The following is a 20270-nucleotide window of genomic DNA, read 5'->3' as shown; positions in this document are numbered from 1 at the left end:
TATACAGCCAAGCACAGGAAAGATCTGATGTGGATTTGAATTCCTAAAACACACCTGGCAATTTAAAGTCATTGTAGTGCATAGAGAAGAGACTTGTATGGACGGCATATGTGGTGATCCAAATTGTATTCCTTGTATGCAGTATTGTCTGCTTCTACCCACTTCTGTACGTCTGTATTGACACAGGCATCAGCCAAAAAACAAATAAGAAAAAGGATTTGTAAATAGAGTGCAGTATATATTCTACCTGGTTGGCTAAAGCTGGATGTAATCTATTATATCAATATAGAGCTAACAGTGGGGAGAAGGGAGTTACTGGGAAGTTAAATTAAGTGGTTGAGACTTCCCGAAGTTTTAAAAAGTGTCCAATAATTTCAATCAGGCTGCAGTGTTCGGCAAAGAGGGACACCCACTGGGCAGCTTGTCAAATTACACTCTAGCCCAGCTCAGCTCATCAATCACTACTATCGCTATCACTTCCTTACCCGTAGTTGAATCCATTTAACCATTTAACACATGCTCTTCCAATCCCAGGGCTGTCTGGATTCTTCACTAGATTCAGGGTCTAAAACATCCCTTAACAACGTGTGAAGTTGTAGTGGTGAAGATGTCGTCTTGTAAGGTCAGGATGTTTAGGAAAAGGAAGTACATTTTCCTGAATCAGTGAATGAATCTTGAGAGTTGGTCCTCAAAAAGCCAGACTTCAGAGAAGCAGGTGGCTTTCCTCAAAGCAGCGTAACATGTTGAAATACAAAAGATTTATATTACATAAAGGTAGCAACCATTAAAAGATAACTCCTTCTTCAATGCCCTGTCCTACCTAAACTAACTGCATGCTGTGTCCCACCTGCTGATGTATTTTCTCATTGGAGAAATCTAATGATCTCCTGCTGCAGAACTATGATATTCTGGCTCTTATACTGGTTTGGTATGACCGTGAAACAGTTCACTGTATTGTAATTATAGTGGAGGTCAGGGTGTTAGGTACATTTGAGGAAAGCTCCATATTCAAAGGCCAGTATGTTTTTCTTTTTACATCTCAGTGCAGAATTAACCTCTGCCTCGTCCTCTGTAATTATATGTGTCGGCTGCATTTCACACAGCTGGGCTGTCATCTGGTCTCATAAACCTGCAAGGCCTTTAGGTTTTAAATTTGCACTAAAAAGAAAACAAATCACCTTCCTGCATGCTCTTACACCTTTATTGGTGTCACTTCTTAATTAATGACATGCCACTTTTTTATAATAATAATTCACTTCAATACAATAGTTACAACCTTAATGCACTTCCTCTGTATAAAAATGCTTTTTCAAAAACTCAGTTCAATTCATTTTTGCTTGTGAAAGTTTTCCGTGATTCAGAGTTACTGTTGATTGTGCTTTCCGTTCCACCACGGTTCCAGACTCGCACAGACCCTTTCTGTCCTTAGATCCTCCAAGCATTCACTGGATCTGCTCTTTAGTCATCATTGTTTGACCTGCTTGCCTTCAACGTATTGCTATGCTTTCTAAATTGAATTGCTTTCAAAATCATTTCAGGAAAAATGGAGTTTCAGAGCCTGCCTTGTCTTAACCAGTCTCCCAGTGTTGTGGGCCCAAGGACAAAGCAATCAATCCCAAGGAAAGAGTAAGCATGTTTCAGTAGCAGGGCACTAGAGATCTGTTGTGAACCAAATCACGAGTGTAACACACTGTACTGGCCTTCAGAGATTCCTCAGCACACACACTCAGGTGGTCTTGCTTCACTGTTACTAGAAGTCAACAGTCACTGCTGCCCCCTACTGGCAGCAGAGCAGAACACCTGCTGGAGGAACTCAGACTTCCTAAGCAACAATTTCTCTTGAAAGCTTCAACAGTCCCATCCATCAGTTTGCAACAATGAAATCAGAAAGAACTGTCACAGTTTGTAAAAAGTATTTTGAAAATAATAATATTATATAATGGAGGAATGGGACTTAATGCAAGGCTTGTAGCGTGTGCCTTTGAGACCATAAATGAAATGCTTAACTAATGAGACACCAGAAGAAACCCATCACTACTCTGGACTGACAGGAAGGGCTGAGCTGCACAGATGGCCATTACTATGGCTGATAGCTCCATATTCTGGATGTTCTGCACCAGTGCCAATATTGATCTGTACTGAAGACCATAGTTGCCATTGAAATAAAGGGACCAGCTCTGTCTGAAGAGCCAGCACATGTATCAGTTTCAGAGGAGCTCAAGCAGAAACAGAACCACAGAAAACCAGCACTTCAGTTATTATTTATTTGTTAGTATTCAGACTTCTGGTTGCTTCTGAGCACAGAGCTGAATGTGTGTTGAGGTTCGTCCTTGCTGATAAGTACAAGAAGAATATGATACCCAAAGGCACTGTGTAGCTTCCTGGCCTAAAATAGGGCACAGTGTGACCTCATTGTGGTCTTTTTATATAGTCCTAGCATGATGACACTTGTGCCAAGCGTCTGACCCTCTTCCTGTGGACACTAACCTAACTCAGCTCAGTGGAAACACCGAGGTCTCACAGAGCTGTGTTGGGGGAATGCTTTTGATTTTCATCAGCGGTGAGTTAAATCATTAATTCACCTGTGCCCAGTCACCTCTCTCACTAATGAGATCCTTATGCAGCAGTCAAAGCCTTGACAGTGGTTAAGCAACATTTTAAAAGCATGTTTCTCACGACAGCCAAATGCAGGGGGGACAAAGAGCAAAACCACTTGTCAGATTTAAACCTTAGGAACATTGTATCGGGCGAGATGCATACTGTAGAAATACTGTTCCTGACATAAAATCTTCTCCCGCGTCATTTTCAAGCATTTTAGCGCTCAGCAGAAACAAGCCCCCGAGGTCAAAGAAGGAAACCTTAAGAAAAGTAAAATAGCAGAAAAATCAGCAAAACATTCATCTGAATGCTGTGTAGACGCAATAGCAAACCTGCGCAATTATTAGAGACACGATTGGCATCTCGGATACGCTGAAAACTTCAGAGGGAGGCGCAGAGGATGATTTGTAGACACTCCCAATACACCAAGAACCGAAACTTAAATCATTTTTTTTTGCGCTTTCGCTGCGGCGGCTCTGAGATTAACGCCGACCCAGCTGGGCGGGATGGATTGTTCGGAAGACCAGATGGAGAAACTCCGCAGGGATCTGAGCTGTCCGGTCTGTTCTGACCTGCTCAAGGCCCCGGTCCTGCTGGAATGCGGACACCACTTCTGCAGGGAGTGTATCCGTAGCCGCTGGGAGGGACCCGAGGAGAGCGCTCGGTGCCCGCTCTGCGGGAGGACCGCGGCGCATAAAGTTGCCCAGGATGCCCCGCTGCTGGGCAGTATCGTCGGAAGAGTGAGAGAGCTGGCGGCGAAGAGAGACGCGGCGGCGAAGAGAAAGAGGGAGAGCTACTGCGCGCTGCACGATGAGAGGCTGGAGCTCTTCTGCCAGGAGGATGGAGAGGCGATCTGTTTCGTCTGCGCCTGTTCCCAGCGCCACCGGTCTCACGCCAAGACCGCGCTGGACGGTGCCCTGCGGCAGTACACGGTAAGGCACCCTAGAGCTGTTGACCCCCCTCCCCAGCACACGCCCAAACTTGGACTAATTCAAATATGTACTTGGACACTGTTTTAGCCATTTCTGTCCTAATGAATGACTTCTTCAAGCTACTCACCAGCCGGTTTTTGTGTGAAGCGCGGCGCTTGTGTTTGCATGCCAATCGCCGGTTTAGGCGGTGTAATGGTTTGACGGGGTCAGAGGTAGCACTCATGGGGGGCCTTAATGAAGTTCTTCAAAGGCCTGAGCAGAGAGATAAATCAAGGGTTTAAAATGTTTTAATAAACCACAGTGCACCAATGATTATTATTTTATTACTTCTACCTGCTGTGCTCAACTGGCCCAGATTTACTACAGTAAGGCATTGCGCATGCCTAGTCTGCGATCATAGCCTAAAAGTGGATATTGGATACATGATGATTATTGATCATACTGTAGCTATTTCTACCCATTCGTAGCATACCACTCAGTCCTGTGTCAAACTAGAATACAGAATGTAAATATAATCACCATACTGTATGTATTTACTTAATGTAATTAACCTTTGGCACAAAAAGCAGTTGGTCCTGAATTTCATCCCACTGCCTCTGCAGGAAAAGGCCCAGGCTCTCTGGCAGCTGCTCCAGACAGAACTGAAGGAGGCTGTTCAGTGCCAGTGTGACATAGAGCAGAGGATAGCCTCCCTTCAGGTAACTGCGAGTTTTTACACTTCTCTTCCAGTTCCTGGGTTTCTCTCTACAAGAGCTCCTTTTCTCCCCCCAGTCTCATTCCTTGCCTCTTCCCGTTTGAGTCTGACGTGTGTTCACAAACATACAGGGGGCTAGTCCGCCGAGCTGTTCAAACAGCTGGACTACAGCACCAGCAGCACAGTGCTTATTGTCTCTAGGCATCTTATTCTCTGGTTGAGGGATTCCTTCAGGAAGTCAAAGGGTTGTTGTGAACATTGTGAGAAAGTGGGCTTGTTCCCACAAGCTTTCAGATGATTAAATTCTACCTCTACCATTGACTCTCTGATGCATTCTTGCAATTTTGCATCTTTGTTTTATGTACTGATGAATTTTTGTACACTGCTTGTGCTGAATTTCATTTGAGTGTTATTTAACTTTCCTGTAGTTGCTGCTGTTGGCCTGTGTTTAAGTTGGTGTTTCCTTCATCTCTTTGTATCAGGGCATACATGTAAGTAAGCAGTTCATTGCACTATTGCACTTCTGCTTTGACAAATTAACTGAACTCTGAAGAATGTGGAGTTTTGCTAAAGCAGGATGGAATAGGAGGGTATTCCTTCTTTCAATCAAGCAATCAATCAAAGTTTATCAAATGCACAACAATACAGTATGCAGCAGCAGTTGCTGGCAATGAAATGTCTTTTCTACGAGCTCGCTAGGGGGTGGAGGGGATTAAAAACCACAAAATTAGGTTACGAAATAAGGTTACATAATAATAGATAATAATGCGATAGAAATTAAATTAAATAAACTGAGAAAACTCAATATAAATAGAGCTGCTATGTGTCCAGGGTGTAAGCAATATATTATGTCCCAGTAGTGCAGTATGCACAGTGAAAACTGTGTGTCCATGTAGCCTTTATGGGTGATTTGCTGAAGGAGCTGCAGGTTGGCTGTTTAGCAGTCTTAATGCCTGGAGGTGGAAGCTGGTCCGTAGTCTGTTGGACTTGGACCGAATGGTTCGGTACCATTTACCAGACGGTAGGAGAGAAAGCAGTTTGTGACTGGGATGGCTGGGGTCCTTGAGAATGGACCGGGGTCTTTTTCCAGGAGGACCGGCGGCTGATTCGGGAGAAGATGGACGCGGAGTTCGCTCAGATCCGGCGGCTTTTGGACCAGGAAGAGGAGGCCCTCAGGGCTCGTCTTCGGGAGGATGAGGAGCTCAAACGGAGCGAGCTGGAGAGGAGCCGGGTCCAGGCGCAGCAGGAAGTGATGCGGTTAGAGGAAGCGGCCAGGGACGTGCAGGGGAAACGCGCTCTCTGTGACAGCCCTGCCGCGGTCAAGGTCAGCTGGTGCTGTGGCCAGGATCGTCCAGAGGGGATTCCGGCAGTGCTTCTTCCGTGCACCCCTGTAGACTACAGTGTCACCCATCTTCTTCATCACACACAACACATACACCAGCTTGGTGATGCACAGTGCAAAATATTACTAGTATTAAATAAGCCCCAATTTTAATATTATTAGCACCACTTTAGGGGACAATCAGTTTTCACATCAAAAATGAATTTTAAACTACAAGGAAGAGTGACTTTCTTACAGTGTCGAAGTGTTCTAGTTGACTCTGGTGTTTCAGGGGTGTTTTTTTCAAGGGTGGCAGGGTGGTGTAGTGGTTTGCTCGCTGCCCAAAACCGCTGATGTCCTGTGTTCAGTTGTAGATTTGGGGTGCTGTCTGTGTGGAGTTTGTATGTTCTCCCCATGAGCACGTTGGTTTCCTCCCACAGCCCAAAGACACACTGGAATGGTAATTGGCTTCAGGGAAATGTAGCCCTAATGGGAGTGTGTGTGTTTGTGTGTGTGCCCCGTGATGGACTGGTGTCCTGTCCATGGTGTACCCCACCTTGTGCCCATTGCATGGCGGAATAGGCTCTGGCTCCCCTGTATCCCTCAATTGGATGTAGCAGTTAGGAACTGGATGGAAGGATGTTGTTTCTGTATATGGAACACTGTGATGTTGGAGGTTTCAGCCCTGCTACATTTGGCACACACAGTGCTTAGAACACCTGTTCTGCTGTTAGAGATGTTCGATTTTAGATTTTATTTATAGGCTCATCATTAATGTCCTGACTCCAGATAATGTTTCCACAACATTCTCCTGTCATTGTGATGTTAAACAGATTAATCCGTAACTAAAATAATGAAAAGCCTCTGTTGGCAATGTCTCTGACATTTTAATTTAAAAAAAAAAAAACAGTTTTTGTAGGTGATTGCTTCTATGTTGTAGTCATTTTTAACTTGTACTGATCACATGCTTATCATTCTTATTTAAACAGACTCGGCTGTTTGCTCCTCACTGAGAGTTTGTTCAAACAACAAATAATGTCTGTTCCTGGCTGTAGCATGATTTGAAGTTATTTCAGTAGGACTGTGTTTAAATTAAAGATGAATTTAAACATTTAAAACACCGAGTACTGTACAATTAAAAGTGACTTTATTTCATTTATTTGTTTCTTTGCAGGAAGTTAAAGCCCTTCTGAACAGGTGAGAGGTTGTGTTTTGGGAACCTCTGTTATACCGGTGAAACCTTTTAGTGCAGTTGTTTGATCTATCTACATTTTGCAGATGTTACTGTCTTGCTTGTTGACATGGTTGCTCAATATTACATCACCTGCTGTCCACAGATCTTCAGAAAGTCATACTTCCACCTGATCCAGGTGTTACTTCATACAGTATGTTTCCAATGCATTCTGGTTTGCCTTATTTATTTTGGTGTATTCAGAAGTGTTTCAAACATTTATAGTATTTAAAGTGATAGTGTTTGCAATGGATGTTTGTCCTTAGACAGAACATATAAATGTAGTGCTTTTGGTCCCTGGATGTGCCTCCTGTATGTTCTGAAATGCTTCAGGTCCAGCAGTAATAATGCACAGTTTGGCTCAGGACTAGTCAGGGATAAAGCATGCCCATCATTGAACCTGCAATGTTGGGTGAGGAGCCTCACCAGTTAATCCCAGCTCAGCACCCTGGCAGCCCTGATCCCATTGTACACCTGGGCAATCCCTGACTTTTGTTCGAAAGTGCATCACCTGCGCTTGGAGTGAGAGCCTATTCTGGCTGGGCCACTAGGGATAGTAACTGATAGTAATTTTTATCTGTATAATCCAACAGAAGCAAATTAATAATATTTTTTAAAAAGTTCTAAGGTAATTGGAGAGCCAGGAACATGTTTTACTCAGTCCTCTAGGGCTCAAAGCCCAGGTCAGTCCCAGGCTTGATACCATATGGCAAGATCAGTATCGTGCTGACTGTGTCAAGACATTATTGAAATGTACGCCCATGGCCGGCCCTTTGTACTCCCACTGCTCATCCTTACCATGTGCCTGTTCTCTTCACACTCAGCCTTGTAGTAACTGCACTGCTTATTGGAAAGAAAACCATCTCCGTCCTTGTAAAACCTTGTCAGTGTCTTTTTGTGTCTCTAGAAATGACTGGACTTTCAAGAAGCCTTTAAATTCGTCACTCGGTCTATTGGCAGAGGAGCATGTGGGTCCACTCCAGTACAAAGTGTGGATGAGGGTGAAAGAACTGATTTCTCCAGGTATAGTACACCACCACTGTTTAACCATTCGTGGCCTGAATTTGTATTATTGTGTAAAAATATATTGTAGGCCCATACATTCCCTTATTTGTAGGCCACTACTCACATCTGATTCCTTGAAAAACGAGCTCTGACCAGTGCCCACCTCGAATCTGTAGTCTCTTGTCATTGCTCACAGAAAGTCTTCAAAGTCTGCCCTTCCTCTGCTTTGAAACAAAGATTCAACGTTCATAAATGTTTTCAAATCCCAGCAGGCCATATTTGCATTCAGTGGTTTTGGGGTTATAATGTCATCTCTTAAAATGATGAATGTGAAATTCTAATGAACTAAACAAGGAGATGAATATAAAGGGAGGGTATACTTAATGCTTTAGAGGTAACTAGCCTGGCTGAGGCAATAGCAGTGCAGGTCGGAGATCAGCGCTGTCAAAACATAGCAGGAATGAACCAGAGAGGCAGCTGCAAAGGTGAAGTTGAGGTGGAGGGAGGGAAGCTGGTAAAGATGTGTGGCAGCAGAAGTGCAAAATTAGAATTTGACCTCCTTGCAGCCCTACATTAAATATCACTGAATATGCTGACCTCAGTTTTGGTCTTCCTATCCGTCTTCGACCTGGTGTTTCCCCAGGATTGCATCCTGTGACGTTGGATCCTGACACTGCCCATCCCTGCCTGCTTTTGTCAGACGGGAACACCAGCGTGAGGAGTGCTGGCGTCAAGACAGACGTCCCTGCACACCCGGCCCGCTGTGAACACTATCTGGACGTCCTGGGGTCCCAGGGCTTCGGCTCTGGGAGGCACTACTGGGAGGTGTGGGTGGATGGGAAGACGCAGTGGGAGCTGGGGGTCATCGGAGCGTCTGTGGACAGAAAGGGGTTGTATAAGACGGCCCTTCCCCGGAAAGTGTGGACCCTGCGGTGGAACAGCGGGAGCTATGAGGCGTGTAACCAAACAGTCGTTCAGCTGTGTGTGAAAACTCGGCTGTGCAAGGTTGGGGTGTACCTAGACTACGACGAGGGGAAGCTTGTTTTTTATAACGCTGAAGGCATGACCCTGCTCTACGCATTTTCCAACCATTTTCAGGAAACAATCTATCCGCTGTTCAATCCTGGTTTCACCGAACACCTTGAAACTACAAAACCCCTGAAAATCATCAACCCTCAATTTTAATATGTGCGTTTGGTCAGCTGAGTCTAGGACGACTGCCAAATGGTGCAAGGAAGTCACCCAACCACTTCTTAAAAGATTAAACATAATAGATTCCAGAACAAACTTAACCAACCTGCCTGGATATTTTGTTCAAGGCATTCTTGATGTAACAATAAATGACTGAATGCAGCTCGATTTCTGTCAATAAAGCACCTGCTCTGCTCATTTCCACCACCAGTCCCAGGTCTGGGATCAATTAAGATTCCTTTAATGGTTGACCCACCTTCAAAGCTACTGATCTCTTAACAGATCAATGGCAACGCAGCTCTGAACCAGACATTCAGCTCCAACAGGAGGAGAAGCATGTCCCTCACCCTAGTTTAGGTGGCGCTCAGCCAGTTGTTCACCACTGCTTGGGGAATCCCAGTCACAGTGGACTAGTCAGCACAGGCTCCAACCCGCGATCGTGGTGCTCAGTCTACGCTCAGATGAGCTCCTTTACTGGTTGAGCCATTGGTGAGGTTACTGGATTTATCTGTCAAATGGTCATAATTTATCCACAGCAAATGCACACTGCTGTGCTTATGCCTTAGACATTTTATGTTGTGCTGCTCTTCTAGTTCTTTATGTAGAAACAGTTCTATAATGATACGGAGAAGCCAGTAAACCAGCTATTTGATTTGAGTGAATGTTTAAGCCTAATAGATCTCTATTTTGCAGTGCAACAACTAGACGTTTAGCTTTCTGGCTGTGCAGAGAGAAACCAGTGATCCATCCATAACACCACTTTCTCACCACTTAATCCAATTCAAGGCTGCGGAGATGCCTACCATATCCCAGAAAGCAACAAACACAAGGCGGGATACACCCTGGATGGGATGCCAGTCCATCGCAGGGCACACACAAACTCATACCAGGGCCAGTATTGACTGAAGCCAATTAATCTACCAGTATGTCTTCAGACTGTGGGAGGAAACCAGAACATCCAGAGGACACCCACACAAACACAGGGAGAACATACACTCCACACAGACAGCACCCCTGGATTTGAACCCTGGGCCCCTGGCAGCACTGTAGACCACTGCACCACTGTGACACCCAGAAGCCAGTGATGATGGTGCCAATTGCTAAGGTGTAGCTTGAGGTGTGGCCATGATGTGTTTCGAAGATCCTGATCAAAGTGAATTAAGAACAGTAAACGTCGTTATAATAGCAGAAAACACCTGTAGAGGTTTTGAGCAAATTGCCGATTCCCATAACGTACACGTATTCTAATTCTCGATTGTGTCCAAGATTTCCAGATCTTGCAATCTGCGATATATTAAAGTCTGCGTTTTTTACATTTCAACTGCATATTTTAACTGGAAAATAAATCATATTTAGTCTGTGCTTGGTTAGCGGCATTGTTTCCACGATTCATTTCAGACGTTTGACACGTGCAAATATTATATTCCCACTGTTCATTTAACATTTTTTAAAAGGTTAAGTAGCTTCAAATTTGAAGGCTCTCAAGCACTTCTTAAATTCAAAGGGCGTGTACTTACACGGAAAGCACGCACAGTTAGTCATACGGCTGGCACAAGACGAAAACAGTTCGAAAAGCTCAGTGGATGGTTTTCAGCCACTCCCTAGCACAAAACCGAAACTCAAAGATCGCTCTTCCACTGGCACGACAGTATCCCCTCTGGTCCAGCATGGATTCGGCCGTAGACGAGCTGAGCAGACTCCGTGAGGACCTAACCTGTCCGCTCTGCCTAGACCTGTTCAGGAACCCGGTTCTGCGGGAATGCGGACATCACTTTTGCCAGGAGTGTGTCGGTCGCTGCTGGGAGGGACCCGGGGAGAGCGCTCGGTGCCCGCTCTGCGGCAGAGGAGCCGTGGATGAAGTCGTTCAGGACGCCCCCCTCTTGGGCAGCGTAGCCGAGACGGTGAGGGAGATGATGGGAGATCGGAGGGAAGCGACTGGGAAAAGAAAAAGGGAGCAGTACTGCGAGGAACACGGGCAGAAACTGAAGCTCTTTTGCCAAGAGGATGGGAAAGCCATCTGCGTGGCGTGCGGAAGCTCCCAGCTGCACCAGTCCCACAGCCTGGCCCCGCTGGATGAGGTCTTAGGGAAATACAGAGTGAGTCACACACTGAGAGACGGGGGGCAGATGCGCAACTCCCTGCTTTTTACCAGAGCAAATTGCTTCGCGCTCTCCAGGAAAGATACGTCTGACGTGATAATGAGATGGAACACAGAAAATGGTTTGTCCATATAAATTGAGTTTTTTAATGAAAGTTCGGGAAGAATGAAGGCAGCCGCGCTCATTCGACACGGCTGCTGCAATTCTCACTAATCCTGACGTAACCAACCGGTCTCCATATATACCATATATCCTCTCCTCTTCCTCGTTCGTTTTCTGCATCCCTCTTCCACCTTTGCAGCTACCCCATTGGTCGCATGGAGGTCCTATCTTCCCCGTCCAACGGCCGGGAGGTTGGCCCTCAGCCAAGCGGGTTACGCCGAATCTCCACATCACAATAAACGATTCTAATTTCTCCCAAGCTTTCGGCTGCTGTCACTCCTCGTGAATTGTGGAACTTTGAAGATAGGCAATAAACTGGGATTTGTGTAAGAGGTCCTAATATTTCCCCATGGTGACAGATTTAATTAGAAGACTCAAAACTCACTCTTGGCAGCCAGGCGTTTGCATTGTGAGATATCTCTCCCCTAAACAGACCGGTGTGTTAACAGAGAATCTTTTTTTTACAAATTAAAAAAAAAATAACGACTGTTATTTCCGCTGTTGCTTTCCCGATGCTTTCACTCACAGGAGAAACTGGGAGGCTTCTTACAGCAAATCCGGAAAGAGGTGAAAAAGGCGTCGCGGTCTCTGCAAACAGCGGAGGACATGAGCGCCGTTCTGAAGGTAATTCTGAACCCTTTCGTTTTACGAGATTCCTACCTTGTCTCTCTTGGGGAAGCCTCGGTTGCAAACCCCAGAGTCATCAGGCTGTGAATTTAATTGTACAATTATTGCAGATGGTACAGGTGGTCAGGACTGATGCGTCATTATTGGGTCCAAATTTGGCTTGAGGTACCTGCTGTATGGCGTTTGCATGCTCCATTGTGTTGACATGGGTTTTCCCAGCGTGCTCCGGTTTCCTCGACCTCCCAGATGAGTGTCGGCTTAGTTAATTCCCGTCCCCGCGTGCGTGTACGCGTGCGCCTTGTAATGACGGGTGCCCCATCCAAAATGTATCCCACCTTGCACCCTGTTTTTTGCTGGATAGCCTACAGGATTTCTCATAATGGCTAGATCACAGCCCAACACTAGGAGACACCCGTCATTTTTGGAGTTGGAGGTGTACTTTAAAACTAAGAGCATGAAGACAACTATGCCAGTGTTTTAGCTCATTGTGTTATAATAGCTTCTGGACACATCTGGGTGGAGTCACCGGCCAGCTGTGATCAGATCGCGGGGGAGCCGGAGCTTATCCCGGCAAGCAACGAGCGCAAGATGGGGTAAAGCGCGGTGCTGAAAACTCTGTTTCTAATATAACATCTAATTCATGGTATAATATCTGCACTGCAGGATGACAGAGAGTCCATAGAGAAGACGATAGAGGCGGAGTTTGCCGAGCTCCACCGGTTCCTAGACCGAGAGGAGGCGGCGGCGAAAGCTAAACTTCGGCACGCCGAAGAGGAGAAACGGAAAGCGTTGGAGCGCAATAGGACCCGCAGCGAAGCGGAAAAATGCCGGCTGCTGCAAGCCAAGGAGCTCCTGAAAGACCAACTGGCCCTGCATGACGACCCAGCCGCGATAGAGGTCAGACCCCGGCTTGTACCGTCCGGAACTCTTCCGACCGGTGTTAAACGGACAGGAGCCTTAGTACATAGGAATTTATGCAAAGGAGAGGAGCGCATTCGGTCCGTCGGACTGGTTTGGTAGCAACTCACAGCTGGCAGCCCACTGAAGCTCAGCAGGTGTGAGGCTGGTCAGTACCTGGATGGGTGAGCTCCTGGGAAAGCTAAGGTTGCTGCTGGAAGTGGTGTTAGTGGATCCAGTAGGGGGCGCTCACCCTGCGGTCTTATGTGGGTCCTAATGCCCTAGTTTAGTGATGGGGACACTAAACTGTAAAAAGGTGCCATCCTTCAGACAGGACATAAAACCGAGGTCCTGACTCTCTGTGGTCATTAAAAATCCCAGGGTGTTTCTCAAAAAGAATAGAGGTGTAACCCTGGCGTCCTGGCAAAATTTCCTCCTGGCCTTTACCAATCAAGGCCTCCTAATAATACTCCATCTCTGAACTGGCTTCATCACTCTGTTCTCCTCCCCACTGATAGCTGACATGTGGTGAGCGTTCTGGCGCACTATGGCTGCCGTCGCATCATCCAGGTGGGGCTGCACATTGGTGGTGGGGATTGCCCATTACCTTTAAAGCGCTCTGAGTGGAGTGTCCAGAAAAACACTATATAAGTGTAAGCAATATCATCCAGCCATTTCTTGAAAGCAGCAGGGGTTTGGACTTTGACAGCGTTGCCAGTACACTTGGTGTAACATTGTGGTATTGAGGTGTGTGAAACTCACTCGTTATAGTGGAAGCAGCATCTTCCTGGAGCACTGCAGGATCACACTGAGCACCTGTGACGTAAAGACACCTTTTAGTGAAGGAAGCCAGGGTATCAGCCTGAAACATGTGACTGGGTAGCTTGTTCCATACCCCCACAACCCTTTGTGTAGGAAGTGCCTCCTGTTCTCAGTTTTAGAAACACTTGCCTTTTTTTCAGTGTTTTCCGTTCAATATCCCCCCGACATATCCCAACGCACTCCGATCACTGCTAAACATGCTCTGAAGTAACAAATATCTGGGGGTTACAATACCAAAGAATTAGACATTATTTTTTATATTTGTATTATTTTATTCGCATATTATCTATTGGATACTTGTGGTCAGCATTGCTGCCTCCCAGTGCTGGGATCCTGGGTTCAATTGCCGGGGTGACACCTGTGTGGAGTTCGTCTGTTCTCCCTGTGTTTGTGTGAGTTTCATCCAGGTGCTCAGGTTTTCTCCCACTGTCATGAAACATACAGGTTGATTAGCTTCTGGGCAATTTGGCCCTGGTCTCTGTATGTGTGCCCTGCGATAGACTGGCGTCTCATCCAGGGTGTACCACACTGCTATAGGCATGACCCTGTATTGGATAAGGAGGTTAGAAAATGGGTGGATATCGACATGTAAAAATATAATCAAGCTGAGAATCTTTTGAGTATTTATGAGCACTGAACTTACAAATACTCTTTTTAAACCTGTTTTAGACCTGTTTACAGGAGCTGGTGGAGTCAATGCAGCAAGAAACAATACAGTATTATCAAATGAAGAATTTAATTCACTATAAAAGATAAATGATCTTTCTTAATGAGTGAAGACCCAGTGCAGCTGTATTTGGTTCCGATTTTTTAAAGAAAAATAAAGTTTCTTATAAAATAACACAATAAGTTGTGTAATAGAAAATGCAAAGGTGTGACTTTGATGAAAGAGTTTCTTTCACATTGTTTCAGAAGAGTGATGAAACCTGTAAAACACACTACGTATTCTTTTGTTACGGGTGGAAATGATAGCTATCACTTTTTAGCTTCCCTGAACCACCGCAGTGCATCTATCTGTCCAAATATTTCGTATTTATTTTTCTTTTTTCTTTGTAGGATTTGAAAGATTTCTTGAGTAGGTGAGTGGTCTTTCTTGAAATTCATGTCCTACAACATCTTGATCGTGATTCTTAATACTGCATTACATTCTACAGTCCTCTGTACCACTGTTGTGATCTTATCCGTATTATTGTCCAAGAGCTATTTTTGTCTTCCAGCCTCTTGGAACAAAGCTGCACTGAGGCTTGTGCAACGCCGAAATGCTTCCCCCTTCCTTGCGCGCTCACGTTCAGCCTTGAAGAGGGAGGGGAGTAGTGGCGTATGTTGGCGGTGCTCAATACCTACGGCAGCAGCCTACTGCAGGAAATGTATAGGGAAAGGGAGTGGGATGATCTCTGTATTGCTTGTTCCTTCCTCCCACAGGAAGGACCTGACCTTCCAGAAACCAGCAGACGAATACATCAGCCTTTCGTCTGAGGAGTACGTGGGGCCACTGCAGTATGCTGTCTGGAAGAAGATGAAAGACATCCTTACACCAGGTATACAACTGTCCTGGGTCTGTGTTTGTGTAGGAACTGTATCTCTTCTCTTTTCCTCTTTTTTTTCTTGTCTTTTTTCTTCCTTCTTTTTCTCAGTCCCTGAGCAGAAGCTTGGGGGTTTGCAATGAACATACCTTGACTTTACCACTTAACCACGAACCCACTGCTCAGATCGGACTACGAAAGAACATCCACTTTGTTCAGCTCAGTCCCACCAACAATTAAACATTATGTTATCTGTTGTGCTCAAGTTCAGATGTAGAGTGCATTGCAAGAACTTCATGCTGTGAAATAGGGCTTTTCAATCCAAGGATTTAGGATCCCAGTGTTTTCCTGTTTTCCTTTCAGTTGAGCTCAATTACTCTGTCGCCTCTTGAATCGATTGCTTTCTGCCCCCAAGAAGAAATCCAGTTACCTGTAACCAGAGATGAAAAGCCCTGCTCCTAATTAGAATCAGCAGATACAACCGCTCATGAGACACTGAACCCATTTCACATTTTATGCCACGATGTCGGCACTGACGGCGACTGCTTCCTTCCCAGCTCCGCTCCCCGTGACCTTTGATCCCGACACTGCCAATCCGCACCTCATCCTATCCAACGGGAACACCACGGCGAAGACGGGCGGGACGAGAAGGGCTTTAGCGCCCAAGCCGGAACGGTTCGACACCTACCTGAATGTGCTGGGATCGCGGGGCTTCACCTCCGGGCGCCACTACTGGGAGGTGTGGGTGGGCAACAAGTCAGAGTGGGAGCTGGGTGTGGCCGCCGCGTCCGTGGAGAGGAAACTGTGTTACCAAGCCCGCCCGGCAGACAAAGTGTGGATCATCGCGCTCGACCGCGGCGGCAGCTACACGGCTCACGATTTCGGCACCGTCACCCTGCGCCTCAACTCCAAACCGCGGAAGATCGGCGTGTACGTGGATTACGGCGGCGGGAGGGTTGTTTTTCACAACGCCGAGGATATGACCGTCATCTACACATTTATCGATATCTTCGAGGAAAAGATCTACCCCATTTTTAACCCGGGTCATCGTCGCGGGCCTAAAAACCGAAAAGCCTTGAGGATTGTGACACCCCAGGTTTAGAAGCCTCAGACATGTGTGTGTGAGGACTGTGTTTCAGATGCTGTTTTTTCCCCTCGCATTAGGCTTGTTTTACAGCCTGTGTGAGACACGATTCAAGTCCTGCAGTGCAGGTATTATACCATTAATTAGATGTTATATTAGAAACAGTTTTCAGCACTGCGCTTAACCCCATCTTGCGCTCGTTGCTTGCCGGGAAAAGCTCCGGCTCCCCCGCGATCTGATCACAGCTGGCCGGTGACTCCACCCAGATGTGTCCAGGAGCCATTATAACACAATGAGCTAAAACACTGGCATAGTTGTCTTCATGCTCTTAGTTTCAAAGTAATAATAATAATAATAATAATAATAATAAACTTTATTTTATATAGCGCCTTTAAAGGTGGCTTCTCAAAGCGCTTTACAGGATGACAATAACAATAAATAAGAAGACTACAACAATAAATAAGAAAATTTCACAAGATAGGACACAATTATAATTACAACAATACAACAATAACAATAGAGGAGACCGTGGAAGATGGTTTTAAGAAGAGCAGAGGGGTGAAGAATGGAATGGAAAGTAAAGGCTTTTCTGAAGAAGAAGGTTTTGAGTCTGGATTTGAAGGAGTTAAGAGAAGGTGACTCTCTAATATCCTTGGGCAAAGAGTTCCAGAGCCTGGGGGCATAGCAGGAGAAGGCCCTGTCGCCCATACAATGTAGAGGGGCTTGGGGGACAGTAAGGAGGGCAGAATTTGAAGAGCGGAGGTTGCGAGGTGGGGAGTAGGGCGATAAAAGTTCAGACAGGTATTGAGGTGCCAAGCCATGTAAAGCCTTGTAGGTGAGCATGAGGATTTTAAAGTCTACGCTAAAGTACACCTCCAACTCCAAAAATGACGGGTGTCTCCTAGTGTTGGGCTGTGATCTAGCCATTATGAGAAATCCACTTCTTCCTGGCAAGGAATCTGACAGCCTGGAGGCTATCCAGGAAAAAACAGGGTGCAAGGTGGGATACATTTTGGATGGGGCACCCGTCATTACAAGGCGCACGCGTACACGCACGCGGGGACGGGAATTAACTAAGCTGACACGCATCTGGGAGGTCGAGGAACCCGGAGCACGCTGGGAAAACCCATGTCAACACAATGGAGCATGCAAACGCCATACAGCAGGTCAGGATCAGTTGAGTTTCATTCACAAGCATCGTTTCTGATTTACCAGGCGGAGGTCGGGGCACACTGACTGCGTCGCAATGACGTGGAGGAAACTGAAGAAGCTTCCTATGTAGTACTGCCGTTGTTCCCCATAACAAGCACAAAACACAAATACTTGTGTTTCTAGCAATAGCAATGGAAAAGATTCATTGTCACTCTCCAGCTTAGTACCATTGAAGATCCTTAGCTGAATATATTTTTTAGAACTACAATTCAGCTGTTAGCATAATAATGTAAATAGTTTTAAGGAAGCCAAGCCAAGAAATTTAGTTTACACTATCCTCCAGAATTATTCATATTGTATGTTTATAAACGTGTCAGTGGAAAATGGGGGAAGTTTGAGAAAAGTAGAAAACGTGCTTCGGACCTCCTCTGCTTTGCTGGAAGGTTCTGTTGCAAATTTATCATCCTAGCTGGTGCTACACAGGCAGACACGATCATTCAGCTTCTCCTTGAGGAACTGCGGTCAAAATGAGATCGTGCAATAGCCTTTTCTCACCAGCAGGGGTCGCGTATTACACACCACTGCCTGCTGGTCTGGACTTCGCTGCTGCCACACAGAGCATTTATTGTGTAAACGGCTTTCAGCGGTATCTGTTGCCTTGCAAAATAGCTTTCAGTCAGTTATCAGATTATTGCAAGCGCAGAAATCTGACCAGATGGGATACTGTGGCTTTGGATGTGGTCGCAAACATCTTTAAAACGTTTAAGACAGTGATGTGACACGGAGAACACTGCGGGGATCTGCATGAGGAAGACCGTTGCTCCTCCTAATTCATAGAAGGACTCTTGTAGTATTTCGTAACTGGTCAACCAAAAAAGGATGATTAGCAAAAATTGTAGGGATGTTGAGAAAGATTGAGACAAAATACAAGTTCTGAGTGTTACACAGGTAGCACAGAAAACATAATAATACACATAAGATGTAAAACACTTAAACACCCTACTTCTGCAAACACTTAATGTCCATGTTTACAATCTTTCTTTTTCTACACAATACGGCGAAGCAGTAAAAAACCAGCAACGCTGGGATATGGAGTTAAAATTGTGGAATATAAATCCACTGATGTTAAAAAAGTGCCATGCGCTAGCAGGTCCTCATTTAGATTTTTTGGTCACCATGTCATAAAAATTATATTGCGGCACTAGAATCAGTCCAGGAAGAGCAAACAGCTATTTTCTTGGCTTTAAATAAATGTCCTATACTGACAAGTATTTAGGATCCTCAAAGGTATTGTCACGACCACCAGCCAGCGGAGATCAACCCATACGCGATCTAATCAGCACCAGCAGCGGGTTAATAACAACAAGCGCCGGCGCACGTGTTAACCCACCTGCACGCGCTCTACCGTGCGGCACGCCGCGCTATTTATCACATCCTAACCCGCTTCCTGCTGCTCGGTATTGAATCTACTCGTTGAGCACTCTACCTGGTGGTTTTCCGTACTTCGTTGGACTCTGGACTCTGGACTCTGGACTCTGGACTCTGGACTCTGGACTCTGGACTCTGGACTCTGGACTCTCCTTCTGCCTTATCGGCTTTGGACCTAGCCTCCCGTGTTCTCCCCGGATTATTCCTTACCTTACTCCTTTTGACCACAACCTCGCCTCTTGCTTCGGGTTGTTTGCTTCTATCGTACTTCCTGGATTCTGAAACACCCTGTTCCTTTAGACCACGAACTCGCCTATTGTATTGGATTGTTCGCCTGCCTTGTCAACTACCCGCATCTGCGTCTGCACCGGATCCACATATCTCTCCATCTGGGATTCCTAACGGGTATTAACCAATTCTCTCCCTCAGTCAGGCTTGAGAGCCAACAATGACGCAACCCAGTGGACATAAGTGGAAACTATTGGAAATCTTATTAAAACCAAGAATGGTAGGGATTTCTTTACACAAAGTGTTGTAGGAGTATAAGCTTACGAGCCATGATGCTGAATCCGATATTCTGAGTTCTTTCATCAAAAGGGGAGAAACTCTAGGTAGTCTGAATGTCCTCCTCAATGTAACTGTACTTTTAAACTTTTGCTTGTATTGATCATCTGCATTTTCCTCTCCTAATCTTGTCCTCTAATAAATTGCAGGCAGAATTGGGTAATTGTCATTTTCATTCAACTATTCAGGGGCCTTTAGTTCATGAACTAACAAGTGCCTAAAAAGCAACACAATTAAAAAGATCTGGTCCATTAGACCTAGTGTTAAGTTATAACACTGCAGTTTTTAAGTAAGAAAGACATTAATAAGTGAATTATTTTAATTAATGTCTAGACTTTCACTGTAAGTCCTTTTAGCTCATGCAGCTTTGGGGGAGAAATAGACATACTGCAAAAGAACTCAACGGTAACACTAACAAGGAAAACAATATCTGAAACTTGACAAATGATGCTTTTCTGTGTATGTGTTTAAAAAAAAGTTTTCTAGTTATGTTTCTCTCTCAGTCTCATGAAATTAGTTTTGGAGCTTTTAGTGCATGTCCCCTTTCTGTATGTTGCTTAATGTCTACAGAGCAGGAAATGTTTTTGTTTTCTTGCTTCATGTTTATATCGAAGGACACAATAGGTATAGCCATACTTTATTTAAAGGGCTTACACAATCACCCCTTTTAGACTTATATTATAACCCTTATATCATAATGAGATATAAATTAAATTAGCACCCTCTGCAAATAACTAGTGTTAAGAGTGTGGTTCAGGCTGTGCTCAGGATTAGAATGCTATTACGAATTTGCAATTACTCACCAAGGGAGAATTATCACATGTATGTCACTCAATTAACACTTTATATACTCTGTTAATAAAATAATTCATCATATCACCCTTGCAGCTAAGCAGGTGTGACCCTGGTCAGTACCTGGATGGCAGACCTCCTGGGGAAA

The 20270-nt window shown here is 45.3% G+C and overlaps 2 protein-coding genes across 2 annotated transcripts; both read left to right on the top strand.

The window, feature by feature from the left end:
* The first annotated feature begins 68 nt into the window (after positions 1-68).
* Positions 69-9182, top strand: LOC102688424 (zinc-binding protein A33-like). Its single transcript, XM_015343197.2, has 6 exons — positions 69-3530; positions 4133-4228; positions 5315-5548; positions 6720-6742; positions 7684-7799; positions 8425-9182. Exons 1-6 carry the CDS (start codon positions 3105-3107, stop codon positions 8964-8966), a joined length of 1437 nt encoding a protein of 478 aa, XP_015198683.2. The 5' UTR covers positions 69-3104; the 3' UTR covers positions 8967-9182.
* A 1457-nt stretch (positions 9183-10639) lies between these two features.
* On the top strand, positions 10640-16550 carry LOC102688630 (zinc-binding protein A33-like). The gene is made up of 5 exons (XM_069185999.1): positions 10640-11068; positions 11762-11857; positions 12524-12757; positions 14778-15117; positions 15660-16550. The coding sequence occupies exons 1-5, from the start codon at positions 10640-10642 to the stop codon at positions 16202-16204; spliced, it is 1644 nt and encodes a 547-aa protein (XP_069042100.1). The 3' UTR covers positions 16205-16550.
* The last annotated feature ends 3720 nt before the right edge of the window (positions 16551-20270 follow it).

This window comes from Lepisosteus oculatus, chromosome 2, assembly GCF_040954835.1.
Source record: "Lepisosteus oculatus isolate fLepOcu1 chromosome 2, fLepOcu1.hap2, whole genome shotgun sequence".
In the NCBI taxonomy this organism is placed as follows: domain Eukaryota; kingdom Metazoa; phylum Chordata; class Actinopteri; order Semionotiformes; family Lepisosteidae; genus Lepisosteus; species Lepisosteus oculatus.
This window is presented reverse-complemented; position numbering and strand designations above follow the sequence as displayed.